Consider the following 12,762-nt stretch of genomic DNA (forward strand, 5'->3'; position numbering starts at 1 on the left):
AGAGAGCATATGAGGTTACTAAAAGTGTTGATGCTGCAGAGAACACAAAGAATGGTATATAACCTTGAAATACAGGATGTACTTCTTTAATCAGTTATTATATGAATGGTGTCTTGTATTTTTGCAGCTGGTGTTTTGCTGTTTCTGTTAATTAGTAGTATTCTGACATATATCTTTGGTGTATTTCCTTTATGCTGACACATATCTCTAAAATATATGGTGTATCTCATTAAAATACAGGATGCACTTCTTACGAAAACACTTTTAATAAGTTAGATATCTCTTATATGATATGTTTTCTGGCATGGTGTTTTGCCTTGATGAGTTGAGAATCATTGAAGCTTGTATTTTCTTTCATTAATCAAATGATACTGTGTATGAACAAACAAGACCGCCTCATTATGAGGGTACACTGAAATGTAGGGCAAAGGTAAAAGGTATGTGATGGGGACATGGCTGTTTGTCTCATACACAGGTGTTTCTAAAATTGATGAACTTTTATCATGAACTATGACTTATGTCAAAAATAAGTGGAGTTACCAGTTGATGTATGTTTTTTAAAAAATAATTAGATGGGGGATTTTCCACCAATATTTAATTAGTGAGGAAAATAGAACATATTGGTGGCGAAGGAAAGAGACAAGAGTAATTATTCTATTGGTCAGAGATAATGGGCAAGAAGATAACAAAAAGGTATATAACTGAAAACTCAGGAGGATAGAGTCAGAACAATCAGCTGACTGGTCTCTTGTTTGTTGGTGATCAATAAACTACAACTTTGGCATCTGGAACTCAAGACTCTGAAAGTTTTCTTCAACTTAGAGAAACTCTTCGCAATATTCCACGACAGTTCTAACCCCACAGTCACCACCATTGTGTCACTGAGTAAGGCACTTAACTCCAGGTTGCTCTGGGGATTGTCCCTGTAATAAGTGCACTGTAAGTCGCTTTGGATAAAAGCGTCTGCCAAATCCGTAAATGTAAATGTGCACCCTAATTCTTGAGGAAGATATGTGGCCCTCTGCTCAACAACTGAAGATGAGAAGATGGTTGTTCACGTTTCAGTACGACAATGACCCTAAAAAGTCAGAGCCCTTATCTAAATCCAATACAAAACCTGTGGATGAACATTATATTATACAAACATGTTTGATTATTAATACTGAATGCATCACCTTCAGTTCTTCTCTGGCCATGACCCCCAGCAGATGCCCAGAGCCATAATGAATGCCAAATACACGTCCGTCATGCGTGTATGTGCTCGATTCAAAGGCCTTGAACTTACGGTGCATTGCTGTGCCAAGAGATGAACAAAATGACCCAACAGTGCAAATAACAACCAGGTCATTTAGTCTAGAACAATCCAGAGCTCTATCCAAAGACTTCACATTCAGAAAGACACATATTCCACAGTTATCACATTGACCTCATGAAGACATGAATGCTAGATGAAGGAATGAACGTTACCACATGCTTGACTGACGCAGTATGTTGACGGGACCCAGAAGTCAGAGGAGCCCGTATCAAACACCACTGTGAAGTTCTGCACCGGATTCCCCAAACAGATCTCACCGGAGTACTGGGCCTTCACAACACACAATCATTTGAGTACTGTACTATAGAAGTAATCTAACCACACTGGAAACCCTTCCCATACAGAAATCTGATATATAACAATACATACAAAACATGAAATGTGTTCATATATGGGTTTCACTCCTCTAAAGTCACGTTCCCTAATAAAATCCAGAGTTCGTGGGAAATTCGCCACTGATCATTTTCACATGCAAATGAGCTTTTCAGCAAATCGTTCATGGTTGTCAAAGGTTTGCTGGAGGTTCACCATAACTTCACTACTGTGAATCGAAAGCTCATTTGCATGTGAAAATAACGAGCGGCAGGTTTGCAGATTATATGTTTTGTAAGGGTTCTTAAACATATGCAACATACATTTCAAAATAAAAATGGCATGTAATATATATTTTCCCAAACAGTAGAGGAATCTGAATATTTCTGGTCAGATATGAAAGCTGAAATATGAGTTATATATATATATGTGTTATATATCAGATGTCTGTTAGTAGTAAATGTAAAGCTCGTGGTGTTTTATTACAGTAGATTTGTAACAAAAATTGGCCAGCTGAAAAACCCTAGTTTGCTCACATCCATGAAGTTGTAAAGTCTCTCGGTGGATTTGCCCCCCAGATGGAGGTAGTTTATGGCAGGAGGGAAACACTGCGCATAACGGCGAGAGAAGACATCCGGTTGATGCTCGTGCAAGAACTCATTCAGCTGGTTTTTGGCACGAAGTTGACTCCGTACTGATGGCACACGGCTCAACTGAATCCTACCACATAAAACACTCCTCAATCACGATCAGCCACAACATTAAAAGCACCTGTGTAATGTTGTGTAGGTCCCCCTCACGCCATCAAAACAATTACAATTAGCATTCAGAGATGATATTCTTCTCACCACAATTGTACAGAGCGGTTATCTGAGTTACTGTAGACTTTAGCAGTTCAAACCAGTCTGACCATTCTCTGTTGACCTCTCAGCAGTTCTGTGGATGGAAACACCTTGTTGATGAGTAAATTGTAGAGATTCGAGAAATTTCCAACACTATTGGCTGACTATTGTTGGTGTCAGACGGGCTGGTTTGAGTATTTCTGGGATTTTCACACACAACAGTCTCTAGAATTTACTCAGAATGGTGCCAAAAACATCCAGTGAGCGACAGTTCTGTGTATGAAACACTTGTTGATGAGAGAGGTCAACAGAGAATGGTCAGACTGGTTTGAACTGATAAAGTCTACAGTAACTCAGATAACCGCTCTGTACAATTGTGTCTATCTACCGGGTCTATCCTTAGAAATCCTGTAAATTCACACAAATGACAAAAAGGTTCATTGATGTGTTACAATAATTTTCGGGCAATTCTGATCTAGTATTTTAGATTTGATTGTATTATTTTCTACATAGCAGTGTTAGTTTCATGTTAATCACAAGGCAGTCACAGACATGAAACAATCTGGAACAATTCAGACACAATAACTGTTCTTACCTTACTATACTCTGAACAAAGCCCAGACAGCTCAGCAGCAGCAGAGATGTCCACATGTTTACTGGTGTAACTTCAGCTAATCACTTCATTTATCCTGTCACATGAGTCCATAGTCACACACGCTCCATCAGGTCATGTATCAAACATCACATCCTGTTATCAAGAGTCAGCACATTTACAACAGATTTCAGGTCATTTTGACCTCTTCAGGTGGTGTTTGATTTTACACTCAGCAAACAGACACAAGTCAAATATAAATGACCAGTCTCAACACATGATCAACTGTAATAATGAAACATCAAAATGAGATTGCTGGAAGTAGTTTTATTCTGTAAACAAAAGGTCAAACCATCATTGTGTGAACAGTAACATGACTACACAGAACAGATTTTCATCTTAATACACGTGTGTGTGTGTGTGTGTGTGTGTGTGTGTGTGTGTGTGTGTGTGTGTGTGTGTGTTTAACAGGGGTGATGATCGGGAACACGTTTCCTGAAAGACACAAACACAACATATGCATTAAACACAGTCAGCTTTTTTTAGTGAATTTTGCTGTGTTCTTCCCACAAAGCTTTGATACGGCTTCTGAACACAAGTTTGACAGCCCCTGTCCTGAACATCACATCTGACTAGCGTGTTACCTGGGAGCAGCTTTGATAATGTTGTCCACTCTCAGGATCATCTCAGCCGCCTCCACAGCACTCAACAGCACCTGTCTCTTCACCTGAAAGCTCTCGGTGATGCCCAGAGCCGCCATGTCGCCGATACAGCCCTGAGTCATGTCTGACAACACACAGGTCAAAGGTTACAGCTCAATGCAGCTCTAATGACAGCTATTGAAGGAAGCGGTTCATAGAAGTAAATTCACCCAGGCCGAAGGTGCTCTTGTTGTCCTGGTGAGCAGCTCTCAGTTGAGACACTAGCTCTGCGCTGTCATATCCTGCATTATCTGCTATGATGATGGGCAGCTGCAACACAGATGAAGTCATGACAGAATGAGCACAAACACTTCATATCTGCCGTACGGTTTCAATGAGACTCCTGAAGATCTGCTGTGCTGGGTAGTAATGGATTCCTGCTAAATCCATGATTACATGAACAAGCGGCTACTGTCATATATGTGAGTAATTCAGTTCCTATATATAAAAGAGTGCCGTGAGCCTGAAGTTATAATATATTTTTCAATATTCTAGTATGTTTCTTATATATCAAAATACTTATATGAGTTTCCTGGCCTTTGTGTGACCCAGGAGAGAGCATATGAGGTTACTAAAAGTGTTGATGCTGCAGAGGCCACAAAGAGCACCCAGCTGTAACAAAATAATGAGACTAAGGACCTTGAAGATAGACTAAAGCCAAGTTTCTACCAGTAAAAAGATATCAAAAGGCTCTGTGAGATAATGGTGGCAAATAGTATCCATTGGTTACAAAAATAACAAAGGGGCACAGAAATGAGGTAATGCCAGATAACAAACTGTATAGAAGAGGAGGTTTTGGACTAAGACAGTCAGAACGGACAGCTGGCCGGTCTCATGTTTGTTGGTGTTCAATAAACTACAATTTTGGCATCTGGAACTCAAGACTCTGAGAGTTTTCTTACAACTTAGAGATTCATCGTGATATTCCACGACAAAGTATACGTGACAGAACTGCACACACAAATAACTCAAGAGTAATGTGATCTTTACAAACACTCCTCGTGCCATCTCTTCTGTGAGGACACACGTTACACTCAAACGTCAGGACGACAGAAAATGCACCTGTCATTCTAATCAATTATGAGCTACAGAACATAAGAGACAATCTCCATTCCTAATATCCTGAATAACAGCAGTTTATTCATATTTAATAATGTTATTTTCAACTATACTCCACAACTGACAAAGTCCAATAGTTTGATTTTGTTTAGTTATTTTCTATGAATATAATTGCAGCTTAATACATTTAAATTATGGGTTATATTTTAATTCAAATATGCAACAAATAATCCAAAAGCAATCATGTTAGATTACTAAAACGCATTAAAAAGCACAATGTAACCCATTATGTTACCAACCTCACTTGTGCTCATGTCATTTGTAATGAGTATTAGATTACATTTGTACCCAGCAGACTTGGCATGATGTCATCATTATCATACTGGTGCGGATCCCAATAGAAACGCAATAATACAGTTTCATTCCAAACTTCAGCGCTGTCACTTCATGCCCAATGTTTCTGACACGGTGCTTGTTGCACAAATTGTTGCCGATTTTGTGCCACGAGTACCAGCAGCGGGTACTGCAGCTGGGTTTTTTCCCACGAGAGATGGCACTCTTTTATTCTGATGCGTCCTTGAACTAAATAACGACAGAATGAAGGTGTATGGACGTGTGTTTTAAAGTCACAAGCAGTCACAGAGGTGCAACTACAACATCATTACGTTAAAACTGATCGAACAGCACTCGCAGTTTAAAATTCATCTCCTCCATTTATAGTATTTGACTCATGTGCTAAAATAAATGTGGCGGTTTACAGGTTAAATGTTTGATATGCAATGACAGTTTTATGAAAGTGCTGCAGTTTCTCCATCATGAATGTGTTTACTGGTGTTTTGCTTTGACTTGATCTTTCCCCTGTGGTGTTATCTCACAACAGTTGAACCTGATGTGAGTCTGCAGCTGGATGTGCTTATGTTTCATGTCAATTACTCGTTCAGGTGTGAGTCACTAAAATACAGGGCAGTTGTTAATAACGTCTTCTGTAAGTGTGCATACACAATCATTTTGACATGTCGATAAAGAACATGTCTTTCAATGCGTTCATTTAGAAGACACAAACTCGTTAGGTGTCTTCAGATGCTCATTTTATTCATTTGACTATTGATATAGAAACTGTTCTCATTAAGTACAATTCTTTCATAATGTTTACAGTGTCATCCTATGTACAGAGTATATCCAGTAACTCTGACACATTTGCTGGGCTTGCCCCGGTATACAGTCACACTTTAGTCATACACAGCATGAATAAAGAACTGTCAAAGTCTGGGGATTAAACTCACCCTAATCAGCTAAAACCTAGCTATAAAAATGCCAAATATCAGCCATGTCAATACAAATCAGTAGAGTGCTACACATTCTGAAAATATATTAGGGCTGTCAATTTAACGCGTTAATAACGCTTTCCTGAGAAATTCCTGAGAAATGCTTGTAGTACCACCTGTTTACTCCAGAGGGCAGTAAGTGAATTTTCAGCTGAATTAGCAACACACAGTTTATTACAGTGAACAAAACATTAACAACCCTTCAGCGGACACACAACACAAACATGTTCTTGCGTTCAAAACACTTGAAGGAGAACAAATGCGAACTAAAGGATCTCAAGATGTGTTTAAAGATTGAGTATTAAACTAACTTGACACAAACATTTTATTTTTATGACGCGACACATATGAGACGCGACAAGCATGTCTGACACAGGTGTAGATTGACGGGCTCTTAAACAAGCCCTCATAATAAATCTCCAACTGATTGACAAATTCACTTGTGTAATGGATTGCTGTGAACTGTATGTCAATGATTGACTTATGATCAATAATATGGTAGTAAACAATACATTGTATTCTAAAACTGCTTTTTATATTGTCTTATCAATGATTAACTCTTCTGCCACTAGAATGTAATGCATTTTAATTAAATTAATATTTTTTATCTTATATATATATATATATATATATATATATATATATATATATATATATATAAACTTGTTTAATATTTAAAGAGAACTATGTATAATTATTTCATCATTATATATTGAGTTATTGTTATATGAGGGGCTTTCTCAGCAGATATTTGCAATTAATTAATCAGGACACCATGTCATTAAATCGATAAATATTTTAATCGATTGACAGCTCTAAAATATATACATTCTACACTGCCTGGCCATTCAAAACTAATTGCCGTTTGGATTTAAATAAGCAGATGGTTAAGAGCCTGTGATTGGATGATTATTGCAGTGATTCATAGGTTTCAGGTGACATCAGCTCTTTTAATCCTAACTGATGCAGTGCGCAGCTTCTCTTCATAAACGTGTCAGAAGATGAATCCTGTGATCACAGAAAGGATGTTGCTGTGTTTCAGAAGGGTCAATTATTGGCCTGCATCAAGCAAAGAAAACAACTAATGAGATTACTGAATCACTTTATCCTTCAGATTTGAATAAAGTTTAATAGTGGTGAACGTCAGCTTCATCAAAGAAATGTGGTCAGAAAATCTCTTGAATGATCGTGATTGGAGATCACTAAAACACCTGGTGAAGTCACATGGTAAAAAATGGACAGTAGAACTCACGGCTATGTTTAATAGTGAAAGTAAGATCATTTCCACAATCCAATGAGAACTTACAGGATTGGGACTAAACCTCTGTGTGACACACGACAGACACTTATTAGTGAGACTAATTGGAAAAATGACTTCAGTCCAAAGCGATGTCCGCGTCAGGGTAAGAAGAGAAGCACATGAAGCGATGTACCCATCATGCAAAGTGCCCACTGTACAAGTCTCTGGAGGCAGTGTTTTGATCTGGGGTTTCTTCAGTTGTCAGGTCGGAGCTCAGCAAGTGAAATGAAGTCAGCTGATACCTGAATGTACTGAATGACCAGATTATCCCATCAATGGATTTTTCATCCCTGATGGCACGGCCGATACCAGGATGACAATGCCAAGATTGATCAGGCTCAAAGAGCATGAGGACATGAGGACACACGGAGTCCTGACATTAACCCCGTTGAAAGTCTTTGGGACGTGCTGGAGAAGACTCTCCCGTCATCAATACAAGAATTAATGCAACTCTGGACAGAAATAAATGCTGTGGTGCTGCATGAGGTTGACGAAACAATGCCACGATGAATGCGTGCCGTAATCAAATCTAAAGCTGGTCCAATGAAATATTTGAGCATGTGACTTTTTTTTGGTCAGGCAGTTTATAATAGAATAGATTTTATAAAGGACATTTTTAAAACAGAAATGTTAATTATGCATCGACAAGAATGTAAGTCGTTTTGGATGACACAGTTTACAGCAGATTCAACTCAAAATAACCAAATATCACTCCATTAATCTCGCTGATATATCAGTACCACCATTATAAACACTGTTTAACTCGCCGTCACCTGCTCTTCCCTTTTCCTTCAACAGATAATCATATATCAGTTCATTATGAAAGAAAAGGAGGTTTTTAAAGCACAAATGTGTGTTCCAGTGAGACACTTCCAATGGAAGTCAATGTTTACAGGTTTAAATGCAGAAATGTGACGCTTCTAACTTTATAAAAGCACTTACATTCATTCTGCTGTTAAAAGTCGTGTATTATTTCAGCTGTAAAGACTTTAAATTGTCATTTTTACAGTCGTTTCAGGATTTCGGGACTGTTATCATCAACTCACATTTTGCTTTTATTAAAGGAGGGACGAGTCCATATTTCAGTGGTCATCAACATTATGCCACAAACACGGTTAACTGAAGTTAATTGATTGATGTTGATTATATTGTGTATTGTACATGACTCTCACCATTGTCAGTGCTTTAGCGAACGACTCCATGGCCACAGCCTCTTTTCCTGGAGTTCTGTTGGCTAGATCAGAAACGACTCGAGCCATCAGCATCTCAGAACATCCTGCAACACAAACAGAGGTTCTGATTTCACAACACTGATCTCAGATCTGTCAGAGAGCTGTGTGATGCGAGCATTCACTGACCTCCACCGTAGACGGTACGCGGCTCTTTGACCGTTTGAGCGAGCACACACAGAGCGTCGTGAAGAGAACGCTCCGCCTCGTCCAAAATCTGCTGCGTCGCCCCGCGCAGGACAATAGTGCACGCTTCACCTGCACACACAGATACACATTTCACATCAATGCATGCTGGGACACAACATACAGCTTTGACATTATTCAGTAGATCTTGATATTGTATCTTAGACTGAACGTGTTTCATGCAGGTAAAATAAACATTTAAATGCGCACACACACAATACACAGCATGAACATGAAAAATGTTGTCTTAAGGTGAAGAATCAGATGGTGATATTTACCCATGTCCACTCCAGAGAAGTGAATGAGTGTATCTTCTCCAATCATCACCTCCTCGATGAGCTTACAGTGACCCAGCTTCACCAGCTCAGGGTGATCGAAGGTGGACGTGATTTCACCTCCTGTCAGAAAACACACGAACATGCCGATGAAGCAGCTGAACCCGCACGGAACGGAGATGTTGATACACATGCATCTTTAGTTGTTCAGCTGCATACTGCACCGTGAGCGTTGAACTGACCACATGTCAAATTTAAAGAACTCAACTCATCGTGTTGCATTCAGTTACAGCTGGGCGATATGGCAAGAAATATTATCACGATATTCTTTTTCATATCATTTGATATCAATATTTATCACATTTGCAAATTCTTTTGAATCCCCCCCCCCCCAAATGAGAAAAAAAAACAGTCTAAATAGTCTTAATAGTCTTTACAAAACTGCGTTGGGGGCCAGACACAGCCAGTGCAGTGATGTCTGAAGGATCTTCTGTGAAAATATTACAATATTTTATAGTTTATCAATTGAGTGCAGTTGGATATTTATGTTATAAGATGATCTATTTATTTTGAATTATAATGACAGTATATATATTTCTTTACATACAGATATCCAAATATGGGGTCATAGAAGCCCTTGTGACTGAGGAATGATACTGTATGGGGGTTCAGGGGTATCTCCAGAGAGAAACTTTTGAACATGTAAAAGTCTGAAATGGACCATTTTTCTATTTTCATTAAAGTGAGAAAGACTAAACTACAAACTAGTCATTGCTTTGTCTTTCATCCTTGTCAGAGATGATGAAATCTGAATAATTTCACTAAATTTGAACTGAAATCTGTTTGTTTATTATTAAAGGCTTGGAACATGCTGATTAATAAAACCACATTTAGAAAGATAAACGCTATGGTCTAAAGGCGCTCTGGAAACACGCACCTCATGTGGGGAAAAGAGGAAGCGGATGCGGACATCAGTGAAGCGTGTTTCAGTGCTAGAGAACAATATTCAAGAATACAGCACAGAAAGATCAGATATGATGAAACCGGCACTGTTGTTTTGTCGCGCTGCTCACTAGAGACGTTGAGAGGGCGTAACCGTCGTCATGATGTCAATCTGGGATCCGGATCGCGGTGACCTGCGTAGCGGGGGCAATAGCAACTTCATACAGTCTGAGGCGGCGTTTCCACTGACGCGGAAGAAATCCGCACAAAGTCGCTCACATTCGCTCAGCACGCACCAGTGGAAACATACGATAAGAAAGCCAAACTGCTAGTGTTTTTAGCAACACACATGTCTAGATGTAGAACACAGGCTAAATATCGAAAATTAATCAAAAGATCATCGTCGATTTCGTGGAGTTTTTTTATCGCAATAAATATTGATATCGTTTTATCGTCCAGCACTACGTTCAGTCGAGCTGCTTTCAAACACAAGACCCCTTGTGAAGAACACAGAAGTAATCTATGTTCACACATACCTGTGACCAGAGCCAAACGCTCCACGCCAATGAAATCTGCATGTTCAATGGCCATCACACCAGCCGCTGCAAACATCTGCTCAGGATAATTATAGATCAGCTGCCTGAGGATTACAAACACATTACAGTCATCAACATACTGCAAACCTGCATCCAAATCACCAGCTTTAATTCATATGAGAATCTCATGAAACATGTTTGGGTTATATTGCAACACATAAAGGAATATATGAATATTGTTGCATAATCTGCATGAGACTTCAGCAGATTCTCATTACTTCATCCACATCATCTTTGAAACAATTCATTATAATCATGCTGATTCATTATTTACTGCAATCAAAATTAGGGTGCCGTGTCAAGTTAATAGTAGTAAACAATTCAAATCACGTATTGAGATGCGGGTCAGGAGGAATTCTTAAATCGCAGAACAATTTTAACATTCTATTTTCTATAGAATTAATCACACTTAACACATTAAATTGACAGCCCTAATATATATAATAATAATAATAATAATAATAATGCCGTCAGTCGATTAAAAATGCAATCTCAATTAATCGCATGATTTTTAGGGAGCTGAACTTTGACCCCTGAAAACAGAAGTGTGAAAAGTGTCCATAATGTTTTAATATATTCCAAAGAAATCCTTCCACAGAATAAAGACAGAAATGAACTAAAATAACACCAATTCAAGTAACATGAAAGCTAAAAGACGCGCATCTTCCGTCCACACAGAGAAGCTTTTGAAAACGCAGTCTTCGCATTGTAGTGTGGACAGCGGAAACAATGACGTATTTGTTGTCATGTGACAGTCATGTGATCCAATCAACCCAAAACAATCAAGATGGTGAACCATGTTGTGCCTGCAATTAATTTTGATTAATAAGACAAATGTTGTACAACCTTCACAATCCATTCCTTCCAAGATGATGCAAGTTTCCTCGGGACAGCTGTCCGGCGACGGAACATGAGAACAATTGTGTTTCAGATTCTACATGCGCAGGAAGCAGATTTAAGTGCTTTTGTACGTTTCAGTGTGGACAAGCCACTCTTGGAAAATGTTTGAAAACGACAGTTTGGATGGTGAGCGTTTCGTCTATTGACATGGCAAACAAAGGTTCATCAATAAATATTTACAACATTAAAAACATTTATACAAGATAAAAACAGTCCAATCTGTTCAGATGGTACTTTTGAAATATCCATTACACAAGTCTGTGTATAAAGCGGCGTCTGATAGTTCCAGAAGTTCTACAGTTCAGTAAAATGTGGGGGTTTGCAATATACATATGGAGGATCCTCACCAGTCAGTAAAAACACACGTGCTAGTCTTGAATGACCCAGTCGGCATCTGCTAAACACTATTGGCCATGCCTCCATTTCAACTTCTTTGGATCCTGGGGTTTATTTTGTATAATTTATTGCCGTTGCACTCATGCCATTCTGACTGCCACTTATTGGAGACTTACGAGTTTATTAATGGCCTGAGGTCAGAGGGTGGCAAGCGCGCCGTTTTCAAATACATCCAGATGAATGTGGATGTAGCATTCCCGTACTTTGCGTTTTCACTTCAGTGGGCATTAAATCTCTTAAACGTTCATCATTTACAATATTAATAGCATCTATAGTTTGCCACAGCAATCATGAAGCTGCATTTTCAAGATTTACCACTCTGAACTCCACATGAACAGCGCTTGCAAAGAACGTCTTGTTTTCCATTTAGTGCCGACACAGTCCATGTAATGATTCTTCATCCCAATTGTCTGCAATGTGACGTCGGGGAAATGCTTCACTTCAGCTGGTCGAGTGAACGCAGCATATCACAAGTCCTATCTGGGTTTGTTTTCAAAAATATATGGTTAAGAGGTCCTTCCTCCGTCACAAGACCATTGGCATGGAATCATTGTTGTGTGTTTGTTTGTTTGTGGCATTTATATCAGTGTAATGACCGACCACTGTTCAAAACTCACACGGAGAATCTCGTTTTAAAATTGGGAAATGCTTTAAACATTTTAAAGGAATCACGTGTTAAGGGGTTTCATTTCACAGCTCAAATGCATTACAGTATTGACCATTTGGGTAAAAATGTGCTTAACCAAAAATATGAATGGCCCTTTTCTGGAAGTCAAATGTCATTTCTTCAGA

General features: G+C 38.8%; 2 protein-coding genes across 2 annotated transcripts in view; both read right to left on the bottom strand.

Moving 5' to 3' along the window:
* The window catches only part of nots (nothepsin), a 27,323-nt gene extending 24,060 nt beyond the window's left edge, over positions 1-3,263 (bottom strand). The window contains exons 1-4 of the mRNA XM_052118255.1: positions 3,065-3,263; positions 2,164-2,347; positions 1,468-1,585; positions 1,176-1,294 (exon numbers count right to left, since the gene is read on the bottom strand). Coding sequence (XP_051974215.1) covers positions 1,176-1,294; positions 1,468-1,585; positions 2,164-2,347; positions 3,065-3,120 — 477 coding nt within the window. The 5' untranslated portion in view covers positions 3,121-3,263. The remainder of the gene's footprint in view (positions 1-1,175; positions 1,295-1,467; positions 1,586-2,163; positions 2,348-3,064) is intronic.
* Positions 3,264-3,370: 107 nt separating this feature from the next.
* The window catches only part of cct2 (chaperonin containing TCP1, subunit 2 (beta)), a 44,286-nt gene continuing 34,894 nt past the window's right edge, over positions 3,371-12,762 (bottom strand). Inside the window, exons 10-16 of the mRNA XM_052118243.1 lie at positions 10,615-10,718; positions 9,140-9,259; positions 8,805-8,933; positions 8,619-8,722; positions 3,933-4,032; positions 3,706-3,847; positions 3,371-3,556 (exon numbers count right to left, since the gene is read on the bottom strand). Of these exons, the coding sequence (XP_051974203.1) occupies positions 3,526-3,556; positions 3,706-3,847; positions 3,933-4,032; positions 8,619-8,722; positions 8,805-8,933; positions 9,140-9,259; positions 10,615-10,718 (730 nt within the window). The 3' untranslated portion in view covers positions 3,371-3,525. The remainder of the gene's footprint in view (positions 3,557-3,705; positions 3,848-3,932; positions 4,033-8,618; positions 8,723-8,804; positions 8,934-9,139; positions 9,260-10,614; positions 10,719-12,762) is intronic.

The sequence above is a fragment of the Xyrauchen texanus genome, chromosome 45, assembly GCF_025860055.1.
Source record: "Xyrauchen texanus isolate HMW12.3.18 chromosome 45, RBS_HiC_50CHRs, whole genome shotgun sequence".
In the NCBI taxonomy this organism is placed as follows: Eukaryota; Metazoa; Chordata; class Actinopteri; order Cypriniformes; family Catostomidae; genus Xyrauchen; species Xyrauchen texanus.